Genomic DNA, 14,592 nt, shown 5'->3' on the forward strand with positions numbered 1-14,592 from the left:
ATCAATCCCACATCTCTTACATATCAGGGAAGCCCAGAACCTCATCTAGATGTTGCTAATTTAAAGTCTGGAAAATTAGGAATAAAGATATTTTCATTAAGCTTTTAAGTTGAGATTGATTCAACTTAGTGCAAATGTGAAGGAGGTGAGTTGTAAGTATAGTATTTTATGTTATGGTGACATCATATGGATATAGTGAACAAATGTGTGGAAAATATTTTTTATCATGCAATTTGCAATGAAAAAATTTTAAGTTGTTAAAAGGTAATATGAAGGTAGAGGACTATTTTAATCAGTGAAATTAAATGCTTGGAGTATGGTTTTCATGAAAATCTCATGCTATTAGATTTTGCTTTAATCTTGCAAAATGCTTTTCATGTTAATACTTGAATAAACATTTTTAGGTAACAGAAGTTTTAATTTTGTAATTAAAAAAATGTTATTTTACTTATGTATTTATTGGCTGTACCATATGGCATGCCATCATATGCAGGCTGTTTGTTCCCCATGTCCCCCTGCAGTGGAAATGCAGAGTCCTAGCCTCTGGGCTGCCAGAAAGGCCCCAGAAGTTTTCATTTTAAATCAGCAGCTTTCTTTTACATGGATTATTGATTTTTTCCTTGACCATTTCCTGTAGAAACTCTGAAAATGGCAGCATGGATTTATTTGTGGAACTAAAGACACTTATTTAGTCAAGGTTCATCCTTTTCATTTTCTCCCACCAAGACAAGAGAGTGTCTGGGAAAACTCTCGACTTGGGAAGCTTTAGAGAGTGAATCTGAATCTGCAACAGCTCTGGGGCTCAGTTTAGCTGCGTCTGGGGCCATGTTTAATCAGATCCTTACTTTCTTTGTTTTGGGGATGGGGGACAGGAGAGGGTTGCTGTTTAGATATTGCTTATAGGAAAAACTCCTAAAGGGATGGAAGAGGGGACCACTAAGAATATTCCTTAGTTACAAGGCTCGCGTTGTCAGACTTTGCCTTCTCACAAAGCTAGAGGTACTTGGGGACCATGTCCCTTAGGTGTTTGACAACACGCACTTTGTTACTCCTGTGGCCTCTTTTCATCCAACATCAAGACAGCACGATTTACATTTTTTAAAAAAGGCTAGTTTCTTAGGAGGTCATCATCTCTGCCATTGAAGGGTTTACAATCTAGTGTCTCTTGCCTGGAAAATCCCATGGACGGACGAGCCTGGTGGGCTGCAGTCCATGGGGTTGTGAAGAGTCAGACACGACTGAGCGTCTTCACTTTCCCTTTTCACTGTCATGCACTGGAGAAGGAAATGGCAACCCACTTCAGTGTTCTTGCCTGGAGAATCCCAGGGACGGTGGAGCCTAGTGGGATGCTGTCTATGGGGTTGCACAGAGTCGGACATGACTGAAGCGACTTAGCAGCAGCAGCAGCAGGAGATGAAGATGGAAACAAGTAAGTTTAGGAGTGTGTTATGTGTGTTAATGATAAATTCATGCCTAAAGCATAGTTCCTTTCCATTTCTGCAGGACCTGAGAGAAAGCTAATATGCCCCAGAACCAGAACAGTGCCCTGCACCAAAATTTACTTGCTCTACCTGTAGACCTTCCTCCAGGAATCCGAAATGCATGCTTCTCCCCAGACTAAGACCAACCCTCAGATGTTACAGTGTATCTTTCATTTCCCTACCCTGGTAGCTAAGTATTGCTGTTAACTGCTGCTGCTAAGTCGCTTCAGTCGTGTCCAATTCTGTGCAGACCCCGTAGACAGCGGCCCACCAGGCCCCACCATCCCTGGGATTCTCCAGGCAAGAACACTGGAGTGGGTTGCCATTTCCTTCTCCAATGTGTGAAAGTGAAAAGTGAAAGTGAAGTTGCTCAGTCGTGTCTGACTCGTAGCGACCCCACGGACTGCAGCCTACCAGGCTCCTCCATCCATGGGATTTTCTAGGCAAGAGTACTGGAGTGGCTTGCCATTGCCTTCTCCGTGCTATTAACTAGAGCTTTCTAAATATAATGGCTTATCCCTAAAGAAGGACTCTAATCAAAGGATTATAGGTTAAGTGGCAAATGTGTGCCAAAGACTTTTGGGTAAGCCAATTACTCCTCATGGTTTTTCTCAGTTAATTATTACTGAGTGAATGAACTGCTTTTAGATGAAAGTGATAATTCTCTCTATACTTAAAACAACATAGAGTTTTTTCTAAAAAAATGAATGCAGTTCATCAATACCAATCATTTCTAGTTAGAATTCAGTTCAATAATACACATTGAATGCCTCCTATATGCAGGGCTCTGAAAGATAAATAAGAAGCTGTTCTGTTTCTTAGGTATTAACAGTGCATTGGGGAAATAGTGCAAGTTCTAGCAAGACAATAGCTGAATTGGACCTGTCGACCATTGGGGAGCTTGATGTCTAGCAACATTGCTCTCCATCTCATGAAGGAAAGTAGTAACACAGAGTAAATGCCTGTGATCCCTGCCGCTCTATTCTTCAAACTTTATTCCAACCCAGCCTACCTATTTTTTTTTTTCCAGAACCCAAGCTCTCCACCTTCTCTCCTGCCTCATGGTCTTTGAAAATATTGCCCATTAGTCTGGTAATCTCCCAATTCAACTCCCTTTAACTCCTTCCATATATGTAGACATGCTTTCCCCCCAGCAAGCTCTTGATCCGCTAAGACTTTCAGGAGTCTGTTCTATTCTCCCACAGCAATCATGATTTCATGCTAGAGTAGTATTTTTCATGCTGCAGTGAAATTGCTTGTACACATCTTTGCCTCTTCTCCTAGACTGTTTCTTAAAGTCAGTGCATCTATTTTGCTCACCATTCTATCTGCAGTGCCCTTTGTAGTGGTTAGCTCATCATGAAATGAATGAATAAATGAGTGGGTGAATAATTTTCTTAAGACAGAATCAATCCATTTTGTTGAGCTGTAATTTTTAATAGGGTAGAGGAGGGGACAGAGAAGGCAATGGCAAGCCACTCCAGTACTCTTGCCTAGAAAATCCCATGGATGGAGGAGCCTGGTAGGCTGCAGTCCGTGGGATCGCTGAGGGTCGGACACGACTGAGCGACTTCACTTTGACTTTTCACTTTCACACATTGGAGAAGGAAATGGCAACCCACTCCAGTGTTCTTGCCTGGAGAATCCCAGGGACGGGGGAGCCTGGTGGGCTTCCGTCTAAGGGGTCACACAGAGTTGGACACGACTGAAGTGACTTAGCAGCAGCAGCAGCAGAGGAGGGGAACTATTAAAATCACCTGTGTCCTAATTTCAACACAAATGTTTCCTTCTACTCTTCTGAAATGCCTTTCACATATCATCCCATTTAAGATCCCTGATGACGGTAGTAAGAAGTCAGTGTTATCAATGGGAATGTGGCAGGGTGCAATGTCAAAATCTAGTAGATTTGCAACAATAACTAGTAAATACTTTGGGGGAGACTGTGGCATCACAAATGAGCATTGGTGATTGAAGCACATTTGGACAGATGTAAACTGGTTGAATGGACTGCCCAGGTGGCTCAAGTGGGAGAGAATCTGCCTGCCAATGTAGGAGCCACAGGAGACATAGTCCCTGGGTCTGGAAGATTCCCTGGGGGAGGAAATGGCAAACCATGCCAGCATTCTTGCTGGGATAATCCCAAAGACAGAAGAGCCAAGTGGGCCACGGTTCATGGGGTGGCAAAGAGTCAGACACAACTGAGCCCTCACATAGATATAAATTGGTTGAAGAACAACAGTTCGGGCAGAAAGAGGGAAAGAATTATCTGAGCAAAGGCTTGAGAGCTGAGGAATTCAAGTTGACATTAGTATGCATGTGGAAAAGTAATGGGAGATTGGCCTAGAAGTCATAATGGGATTGGCTGTGAACTCTGGGCTTAGAGGGGTGTTTATTATGGTAAGAAATAGGGCATGATGAGGGAGTCTTGTGAAGCAGAGTGATGGTGTTAGGGCTATACTTCAGGAGTTAAATTTCAGGAAGTTTCTCTGTCCACAGCATGCATAATAGATCAAAAGGGAAATGAAAGCAGGCAGGGATGACTATTTAGTTCTGTTTAATAAATATTTGTTATGTGCCTAATATATATTGAGCATTGGAGAAAATATATTCTTTCCATAAGGGGACTTAGAGCCTAATGAAAATAATCAACAGTCACTTTTAGTAGATCTCCTAAGCAATAGAAGTCAGAAATGAAGGAAACCTGAATGAGGGGAAGAGAAAAGAGAAGTTAGAGGAGATTGAAGGGAAATTTGCATGTTGAATTTTTCGCTGAGGTCTTGACCAGTGTCAAATTATCCGTAACCAAACTGAAAGTAGATGTGGGAGCAAAGAGAGAAGACAGGTTCCAGCTGCACTAGGAATTAACTGCCTCTTTGTCTCCTTGATCTGGGTTCCCTTTTGTGTGTGTTGGTCTCATTCTTAGGCTCTGTCTTCAGGGCCTTTAGCACCCGTAGGACTGATCTCATTCCCCTGAGATGTCCTTTCCTGGTAGATTATTGGAGCTGCTTTGACTCTGATCGACCTGGCTGGCTGCTCAGTCAGGTCTTATGGCTGGGAATGAGGATGGGGGATACAGTACACTGACTGGCCAGATCATAAGATAACTTTCATCAGGAGGTGAGGGCAACAGCTTCACTCTGTCCACATGAATGGAGAGTGGATTTGGCCTGTTCTCGGAAGAAAAACAGGACACTGTTAACTAGAAGAAGGTGTTTGGAAAAACCAGTCCATGACACCAGGCAAAGTAGTTTTCAAACATTTTAACATTGCCCCATTTGAACTTCAGCACAACAATTTGTGAGAAGTTTATCTGCCAACTTGGTAAAGAAGCTGTCTCTGGAGAGGATAACTGGCCATTTGGTGTTCGTAGAGGAAGCAGTATTTCATCATTCAGGTACAACTGTCACCTGGGCCAGGGGACATGTAGACTCATGAGTGCCACCCAGGCTGAAGGTGTCGATGAGCAAGTGTCCCCTGGTTGCAGGCATTGGAGATGATGACCACCAAGGTGAAGAGTGTAGAGTGAGCAAAGGTCGGGAGACAGAATGGGGAAGAAACGTCCACACTTGTGAGAAAAGTCTGAAGGAGATGGTAGCCAAGGAGGGTTGGAAAGAGGAAGTCAAAGAAGATAGAAGTTTGCTTGTATGCAGTTACATTTTACTATCAAGTCTGTTAAAAGACTATTACGTGGGGAAAAAAGAGAAGAATAGGAAAAGACTAAAGGTAATATGTAAATGTTTATTATTTTGTTCTGAGAGTGTCATTAAATCTTAAAGGATTTTTAAGTAAAACAGTCATGATCCCGATGCACAGATGTTGACAGCTGTAAACATGAAGAAAGACCTCCGTGTTTTCATGGATGGCTGGAGCAATAATTGTTTTGTGTTAATGGTGATAATACTAATAATGATAGCAGCTAATATGTTACATATATTACATGTAACACTGTGCTTTTTGCTTACTAACTCATTAACTCCTCAGCATGGTCCTATAAAGCAAGTACAGTTGTTATCCTTATTTTGCAGATAAGAAAACTGAGGTACAGAGAGTTGGAGTAATTGGTCCAATTGGTTCCAGAGTCACTTTTCTTACCTACTGCATCTTACTGCCTTTCCTGGAGATATATAGGTGTGCTTGGGTAGCACAGAAGCAGGCCAGATTAACAAAGGATATATGCTCTTTCTTTTTTATCCTGCAGAACAAATTTCAATCCATCACCTAAAAAAAAAAATTGCTTTTTTTAAAAGAGTAAAGTTTGGCTTTTATACAGTTTTTAGTAGAACAATTGAAAGCACTTTGGGGAGAGTGTGCCATTTGATGTTTGGAAAATGTAAGCATCATTCCTGCTCTGAAGGACTAATGGTCATCATTTATGTGGGTGCTTGTGACTGAAAAGGTCAATGGACAGAAAAAAAAAATAGCAGAGAAACACAAGGACAGTTGGGATGGTGGTGTCACATCATTCATCAATTTTATAACAGTGTTGGCCTTTGTCAACATTTTTTAAAGGAAAAATCATAAGGCAGCAAAAAACAAAGAGCCACAAATGAACAAAACTGAAAACAGGTTAAACCCTCCTTGAAGACTTGAGAGAACAGATTTTTTTGCTTCCAGAGACATTCTCCTAGTCCTGTGTTCTCTGGAGAATTCTGCCTACATTTGTTTCTTTTCCACATCTGCTACTTTAACATTCTTCATCTTTCCCAGAGTGAAAATTTCCTAATTGCTTAAGTGTCTTTCTGAATTGTCAATACCCACTCACAGAAGTAACTTCAGATTATAATAGCATGAAATTTTGTTTTGACTTAAGCCTTCTGTTAGCTGAGTAATAGCAGAAGAGGTTTCCCTCTTTCAGTTTTGGACTCAGGTAAGAAAATTCAAACAGATGAAAACCTATTATGTTTAGTGTTGAATGACTACCTTTGCTTCTCATTTTGCTGGAGGATTGTTTAGATTCTATTAAATCCCTTTTGGTCCATTTCTTCCTTAATATGATGAAAGGGATGTATATTTCATCCCTTATCACTGACTTGCATGTGTGTGATGACTTATATTCTAAAGCCCAGTATAATTTAGTCTTTATTTCATGTTCTTATGCCATAACATTCATTGAGTAAATAAAAACCTACCTAATAAGATAACACCCATCAGATAATTTTATCAGACTGATGTCTCCACTAGTGGAGTATATTTTGAACATGGGTGAAATGTTCCTTTGCTCTTACATTTTTTATTGATGTTGTTTGCCCTTTAAATTTTTTTCCTATAGTGCAGAAAATTTAGGGTTGTATCTCAGTTTTTTTCTCACAGTGATATTATGAGATTTGTTCGTTTTGTCCTTTGTTTTGAAATTCTTGTTTCATTGGAGTTAGACTTATATATTGTTGGCTGCTGTGGATTACTAGATTTATTGCTATGGACATAAGACATGCTGGCGACTTTGAACCAATTCTTTTTTAAGTATTTTTTTTCTTTTTTCTTTCACTTGAAAAGGAAAGCTGGTTGTGGAACTGAACTAATAGCATGTAGAAAACCTGGTTTACGGAACGTGGCTCCATCCTATGTGGGTCTGCCACTGAAAGGGTGAAGTATTGTCCTAAACAAAACGTGCTTCTCAGCTTTCCTTGCTAAATTAGTCAAGTCTTATCCCACAATGTTCTGCTGTTGAGCTTTCTGCTGCCCTGACTTTGAATATATGAATGCTTCTGCATTGATATTAGAGAAATTCACATCAGTATTTAGGTTAATGTTTAGTGCAGGCCAGTTGGCTTTTTATTCTAAATGGTTTGAAATCAGCTTTCTTTGACAACACTGTTTGGCAGTTTTTCATATTTCTTAAAAATTTTAATTATAACCCATCAAGTCTTAAGCAATTACTTCTGGGGTAGACTCTTGATGAATGTCATAACAAGGTGTTTTAATTTAATGGATCCAGAATAACATCTGTTTCTAATATTTTAAAAGCCAATTTATATGGGAATTCATTTATACACAGTCAATACACAGAGCCTTGTAAAAATCAAATCAAAATGGAAACTCAAACCACCACGATATAGTAGGTCTTCTGTTAACAAAGGATTTCACTGATGAGTAGATTCAGCTGTCACTCGCTAATACCCTAAATAAAGAAGAAAGAAAGTGAAGTCGCTCAATCGTGTCCTCATGGACTGTAGGCTACTAGGCTCCTCTGTCCATGGAATTTTCCAGGCAAGAGTACTGGAGTGGATTGCCATTTCCTTCTCCAGGGGATCTTCCTGACCCAGGGATTGAACCTGGGTCTATTGCATTGCAGGCAGACACTTTACCATCTGAGCCACAAGGGAAGTACAACACCCTAAATATTGCACCTTAAACAAGATAACAATTTATTTCTCATACTCATATAGTTTGCCCAGAGCCGGTATGGTCTACTATGACAGGGCCTCCATTTCCTTCAGTCTTATTGCTCTGTTGGGCATGATTTCTATTCCTAAGGACACCTTATGGGTCATGATGGCTGCTGGAACTCCAGCTATTACATCTGTGTTCCAGCAGAAAGGAGGTAGAAGAGGGAAGAATACTAAGCTTTTTCTTTTTAAGGATCCTTTTCCCCAGAAGAAGTAGTTCTCTGTATTCCACTGGCCAAATATTAGTCAGTGGCAAATATTAGTCATGTGACCATATTTAACAGCCAAGGAAGATAGGAAATGATCTTTTTTTTTTTTTTTCCAGAAGACATGTACCCAGCAAAAAACTAAAGATGTTATAAATATGGGAAAAGGGAAATATAGACATTGGAGAACTGTCACACTGAGTACTTCTTAAAACATGATTTTAACAGATCTTCTGCCTTTTATTGAATATCTCAAAAAGTCAGCTAGTTCTCATAAGCAGATAATATATGTAGAAGGACTAGAATAGTGTTTGGCAGAGTAGATAAAACAGGCATCGACGTACATTAATGGTAACTGGTTCATTCTACTCCCCAGGTACACCTGATTTCAGAAGTTGTGGGTCACGCTGAATTTAATAAGGGACTTTCTGTAGATTAGATTAGTCTTTGTAGAATAGTAATAGCAACAGCTAACGGGGCCAAGATGTTCCTTGCACTAGGTTTCCAGAACATGCATGAATCTGCAAAGCAGTGTCCTTTGCTTTTCTGCCTAGAAGATAAATGAACAATTACAAGAGTTAGAAATGTGGAATCTTGGGCTCCTTCTCCACCTGAATTAGAACCTTTGCCTGCCTGTTAACAAGATCCCCAGGTGATCCTCATGTATGGGAATCATTTCCCTGGGCAGAGATTCTATCTAAAATTTATTTCTACTAATAGAGCTAGTCCTTCCTCTAAGTCTATCCCCTACATCAGTATTACCTGAGACTTTGCTTCCTAAAAAATGGCTATCCTCAGGCCTTATATCAGCCTGGTGCCTGAGATCTGCATTTCTAGCCATCAAGCCACAGAAGGGCAGTTGTTTGACAACTTATTTATTAAGATTTTACTAAGGGATGGAAACTCTGCATTCATTCTCCAAAGGTATTTGCATTCAAACAAAGAAGAAAAACTTTTGAGGAGAAGAAATACAACCCTAATTGTGGCACCTAGTAAGCGTGAAGGGGGGGGTCTGAATTCAGTCTCCCTGCGAAGCCGCTCTAAGGCTTTTTTGCATTAATCACATGCACCTGGAAGCCCATCCAAAACCACCTGAAGAGAAAGCTACGCAGGAAGGCGATGTTTCAGCAGTATATTTTAGAGATGTGTTTTCTTTTTTTTCTTTCTGTCTTTTACATTTGATTTCTTTTCTGACATTGTTTTTTAGCCGTGCTATCAAGACGAACCAGGACCTTCTCCCAGAAACCCCCTGGACCCACATTTTCTACAATGACTTTTGGGGGACCCTGCTAACCCACAGCGGCAGCCACAAGTCCTACCGGCCCCTCTGCACTCTTTCTTTCCGCCTGAACCATGCCATCGGAGGGCTGAATCCCTGGAGCTACCATTTGGTCAACGTGCTGTTGCACGCGGCGGTCACTGGTCTCTTCACAAACTTCTCTAAGATCCTCCTTGGCGACGGGTACTGGACCTTCATGGCTGGCTTGATGTTCGCCTCCCATCCCATCCACACGGAGGCAGTGGCAGGAATCGTGGGCCGGGCTGATGTGGGGGCCAGTCTCTTCTTCCTCCTGTCCTTGCTCTGCTACATGAAACACTGTTCTACAAGAGGCTCCTCGGTCAGGACCTGGGGCTGGTTCCTGGGGACGGGAATGTGTGCCGGATGCAGCATGTTATGGAAGGAGCAAGGAGTCACGGTCCTGGCAGTTTCTGCCGTTTATGATGTCTTTGTCTTTCACAGACTGAAAATGAAACAGATCTTACCCGCCATCTACAAAGTAAGTGCTTGTTGGGCATGAGCATTGGGTTACTGAGTTCTCTCCCTGCTTGCTCCCTTTTCCCCATTTAAAAAAGCAAATTCTTCCTTTTCAGAAAGAATTTAAAATAAGTTCCTTTTTGATCTTTGGGAGGTGGAAGTATCCTCTCTGACCTTTCCATACTAACCTGGGTGTCAGTCTCTGATTATTTTATTTCTCGGGTTACTTAACTTAGTTTCATGATTTTCAAGAGGGTAGAAGGACAGTTCTGCCTTGTAAAGAATATGCATCTTTATTTATCTTTTATTCCTTTATTTCAGTCCAAGTCCTGTAATCCAATAAATTGCCTGTAATAGGTGTTTGAAAAAATAACACAGCTGATCAGTGAACTGGATGCTTGACTCTGGAAAGAGGAAATCCTCTGCCATTTGTTAATATCACTTTTCCTGAGCTGACTTTGGAAAACAAACCTCTCTGCTGTGCTCTGGGAAGTCACATTCTTAAATAATGAGTCATATTCACCTTTTCCTTGTTGTAGTATATAAGAATAGAAGAGTCAAAACAGAAATTGGTTATTGTAAGTTCTCCCCTGAGGCCAATTAAGACCTTTGCCTCAGGGCTTAATATGTGTTCTTCCGAATTCCCTCAGTAGTTTCAAATGTAGTGTTGTTTGAAGGTCACAGAAGCACTTTTGGATCCCAAGTACTTGAAGAGAACTGAGCGGTTTCCTGCTGGTGTGTTAAGGGAATGCCTTGAGTGGACTAGTGCATCTTGAGAAACTGTCTGCTTCCCATCTCCACATCTTCCCTCCCTCACCATAAACTCATCCTTGCCTTGCCTTGAAGTAAAAGACTGAACTTGGCCAGTGCTTGCAACCTCAGACATGATTCAGACCAGCCCCTTTATCCTTTTGGATACTCTTCAGCAAGGAGTGTAATAGTTTAGGATACTGACCCTGAGAAAACTGTCAAGTATTGTAGTTTTTACTACTTTTTCCCTCTCAATTCTTAATTTTACTTAAAATCGAATTGGGCAGAAATCGAGGAACAAAATGGAGAGAAATAGAAACATTTATTTGAAATGACTTATTTTATTTTATTTAAATTTAGGAAGAGTAATTACTGCTGTACTTCTGCTCTGTGGGGGAAACAACGTGTTTACTTAGAACTCAAGTATTAAGTGCTTAATGAAGTTCTTTTGTGATTTCCATTAACTGCTGAAACTTGAGAACCCTCAATCAGATTTGGTGCTTTGAAAACAACATGGGTTTGAAAGCCAAGCTCTTAATTTCAAATCAATTTTAAATATTCATTCAAAGAAATTGAGAGAGAACAATCTTTTTCTTTTTAAAACCACATCATCAACAATAGCAAGTTTTCTTGTTGTACTGGAAATACAAATAGAATAAGACATGGTCCTTGTCCTTTGCAGTGTGAGAGCTATTTAGGGATGCAGATTGGGTGTTTTAAGACCTTGATAGCCTGAGAAGCTCTGTGTTTTTTTCTGCAGAATTTTCATCTTACCATTTCATAAATTAGGAAATTATTTTGCTATGTCAGTTTAGGACTTGCTTTTAGGATTTTTGAAGTTCTCTTCTGAGAAATTTTTAGTTCTCTAAGCTTATTTTGAAGGATAAAGTTGCTGATAGAGCTCCTTACTATAAACTTGTCTCATGTAATATTTGGGACATATTTATAATAGAAAATTATTCTTTGTTTATCTGAAAGTACAATACAACTGGGCATCCTGTATTTTATTTGGCAGCCTTACTCATGCAACTGTTGCTTAAGAAAATGAGAAATGCCACTAGTGCAAGGAAAGAAAACTTTTCTTTCCATCTAAGTTCTTCGGTTGTGCTAATAATTAAATTGCCATTGGACCGATTAACAGAATTTGCCTGCAGTGCAGGAGACCTGGGTTCGATCCCTGGGTAGGGAAGATCCTCTGAAGAAGGAAATGGCAAACGACTCCAGTATACTTACCTGGAAAATCCCATGGTCAGAGGAGCATGGTGGGCTGCAGTCCGTGGGGTCACAAAGAGTCGGGCACAAAGTTCCCTATCCTATGGGAAAAGACTTAATGCTTTGCATGTTCAGTGTTTTGAGAAGTTCTCAAATGGAAACTTACCCAGGCTGTCTGGTAACCACTGCTTGTGGGCAAGGAAGTTAGTCATGGCAGCAATACCCTTCATCTGATGGTTGCTGTCTCAGCTTAGCTTTTTCTTTTTTCTTAGGTTTAGCCTTGTGGGCTTAATGAGGGCGTTTGGATAATAGATTTTATAGATTTGTGAGATACCTAGAGATGATCTATGCCTGGCCCCTTGTCTCCAGCTGAGGTGTAGAGAACCAGAGATGTGAAGGTCACCCAGAAAATGGAATTCCCTAGAACTAGAAGACATATTTGTGACTGTCTAGTGATCTTACACTGTAAGGGTATGAAGATGAATAAAGAAAGTAGATGACTGCACAGTAGAGAAGGAAATAATAAGCACCGAATCTTAACTTGCACTGAGTGAACCACCTTGGACTAGTTCAATGACCTGTTTCTTCATGTCAGAAGAGAGATCATGTTCTCCCCTGGAGAAGTTGGGAAGATTCTATGAAATTGTATGGCGTTTGTTGTGGACTGCTGCTGCTGCTGCTGCTAAGTCGCTTTAGTCTTGTTTGACTCTGTGCGACCCCATAGACGGCAGCCCACCAGGCTCCCCAGGCCCTGAGATTCTCCAGGCAAAAGTACTGGAGTGGGTTGCCATTTCCTTCTCTAATGCATAAAACTGAAAAGTGAAAGTGAAGTCGCTCAGTTGTGTCCGACTGATAGCGACCCCATGGACTGCAGCCCACCAGGCTCCTCTGTCCATGGGATTTTCCAGGCAAGAGGACTGGAGTGGGGTGCCATTGCCTTCTCCGTTGTTGTGAACTGGTTGGAAGGCACTTAATGTGTATTAGTTGAAGGGAAAGAAGAAAAATCAATGGAAATTATAATTCTTTATTTCAAGAAAGCGAAGACCAAACTTTTCCAGTGGTTTGAAAGCGTATGAATTAGGAATCAACGGAAGCAGAAGCATGAATATTTAAGCAAAAACTTCCATTTAGAATTTCATGACTATAGGGCCTGTAAACACTGGCATAGATTACATATGGAAGTTATAGAGAAATTTCATATTCTGTCTTTAAAATATATAGATTTCTATGCCTGGGGTGAGTTAGAAGAGACTCTGAAGGAAGTGGATTAAAAGACCTTTCAACCTTAAACGAATACATCTTGAATGTCTTACTAATTAACTCTACATCAGAGTTATCATAGTTTGCCAGAAGAAATAAACTTCCCTGCCTTATTAAAACAGAATTTATATGTAAACAGAAAAACCCAGTGCACAAATGTTTAGCTCTATTATGCAAACCAAAGAACTAGCCAAATGCTAAAAAAATCTAAAAATGGTGGTCCTCCTCAAGCTGGAAATGATTCAAACTAGAGGGGCAATCTCTCCATTTTTATAGTTTTGTCAGTAATGTTTTTTCGTAGCAATCACACTTAGCTTCTCGCTTCACGTTCCTTTAGTAATGTCAGATGTTTTGATTCCGTACTTCTTGTCAGATTCAGGTCCCAAAGTCAACGTTTACTAGGATCAGGCAGAAGGAACTGTAGGGACAGGAAATACATCCCCTCCCTGGGACTTCTCTTCATCCCGTCATTGCAATAAGAAAGTACAGGGTTCTGTTTGGGAAAGGTTAAGATTTTTCTAAGACTTCCATCTGGATTTTCTGTGACATCTCCTGTTATTTAATATTGGTTTTTTAAGAACAAATATGCCCTGTTTGGTCCAGACAGCCTTCTCAGGATGACTGAATTTGGCCAGAATTCTTAGGTGCCAGTTTTTGACTGCTCAGATTCAAGCAAATGATGCCTGTGTCCATATGACGTGTAAAATTTCTGTAGTTCTGCAAAGGAAATAAGGAAGTCTTATTTTTCTTAGTGAAGGTTTTAAAAAATAGTAAGTACCCAGAATATTGTAGATATTTTATTTAGTATTTAGTAACCATGTATGGGTTTCCCAGGTGGCTTAGTGGTACAGAATCTACATGTAGTGCAGAAGACGTGGGTTTGATCCCAGGGTGGGGAAGATCATCTGGAGAGGAAGTGGCAACCCACTCCAGTGTTCTTGCCTAGGAAATCCCATGAACAGAGAAGCCTGGCGGGCTACAGTCCATGAGGTCGCAAAGACTCGGACACAACTAAACGTGCACATGGGCACACAAACACACACAACCATGTAAAGTGTTTATATCTCCTGGGCACTCTTTTGAATATGCCGAAAATATTAGCACATTTAGCTTAGTTAGTAAATGCTTATCAAGAGAATAATATGACTTTTGAAATAATATGGTTCATTATAACATGAAATAATACAGTTTGCAATACTTAGGGAAAAAATTGGAGGATTTGTAAGAGGTTAAATATGTGGGCTTCCCCAGTGAATTACTGAATTCACACTTAGAGACTGACTTTTGAAATGGATGTGCCTGCAGTGGTAAAGTGAAATCTTATACCTTCTCCTTTCTACAATGAGGATTTCATTCCTGATTAGTGAGGTCTGGAACGTGGGACTGGAAGAGATGCATGTCAGAAAAATGTTGAAAAATAAGTTTTCTTGATTTCTCAACAAATGACTATTTTAGCCTTTCTTGGGTGTTTTTCACTTACTTAGCTTTATGTTGTCAAAAAGTAAGGGGGATGGAGAACCCTTGAAAGACACTTAAACTAG

At 40.4% G+C, this 14,592-nt stretch overlaps 1 protein-coding gene across 2 annotated transcripts in view; it reads left to right on the plus strand.

The window, feature by feature from the left end:
• TMTC2 (transmembrane O-mannosyltransferase targeting cadherins 2) overlaps positions 1–14,592 on the plus strand; it is a 461,860-nt gene that overhangs the window by 167,379 nt on the left and 279,889 nt on the right. For both annotated transcript variants that reach the window (XM_055396594.2, XM_055396593.2), the window contains exon 2: positions 9,281–9,851. In XM_055396594.2, the coding sequence (XP_055252569.1) occupies positions 9,281–9,851 (571 nt within the window). The remainder of the gene's footprint in view (positions 1–9,280; positions 9,852–14,592) is intronic.

Source organism: Moschus berezovskii, chromosome 6, assembly GCF_049115385.1.
Source record: "Moschus berezovskii isolate FMDL1 chromosome 6, NW_MosBer_1.0, whole genome shotgun sequence".
NCBI lineage: Eukaryota > Metazoa > Chordata > Mammalia > Artiodactyla > Moschidae > Moschus > Moschus berezovskii.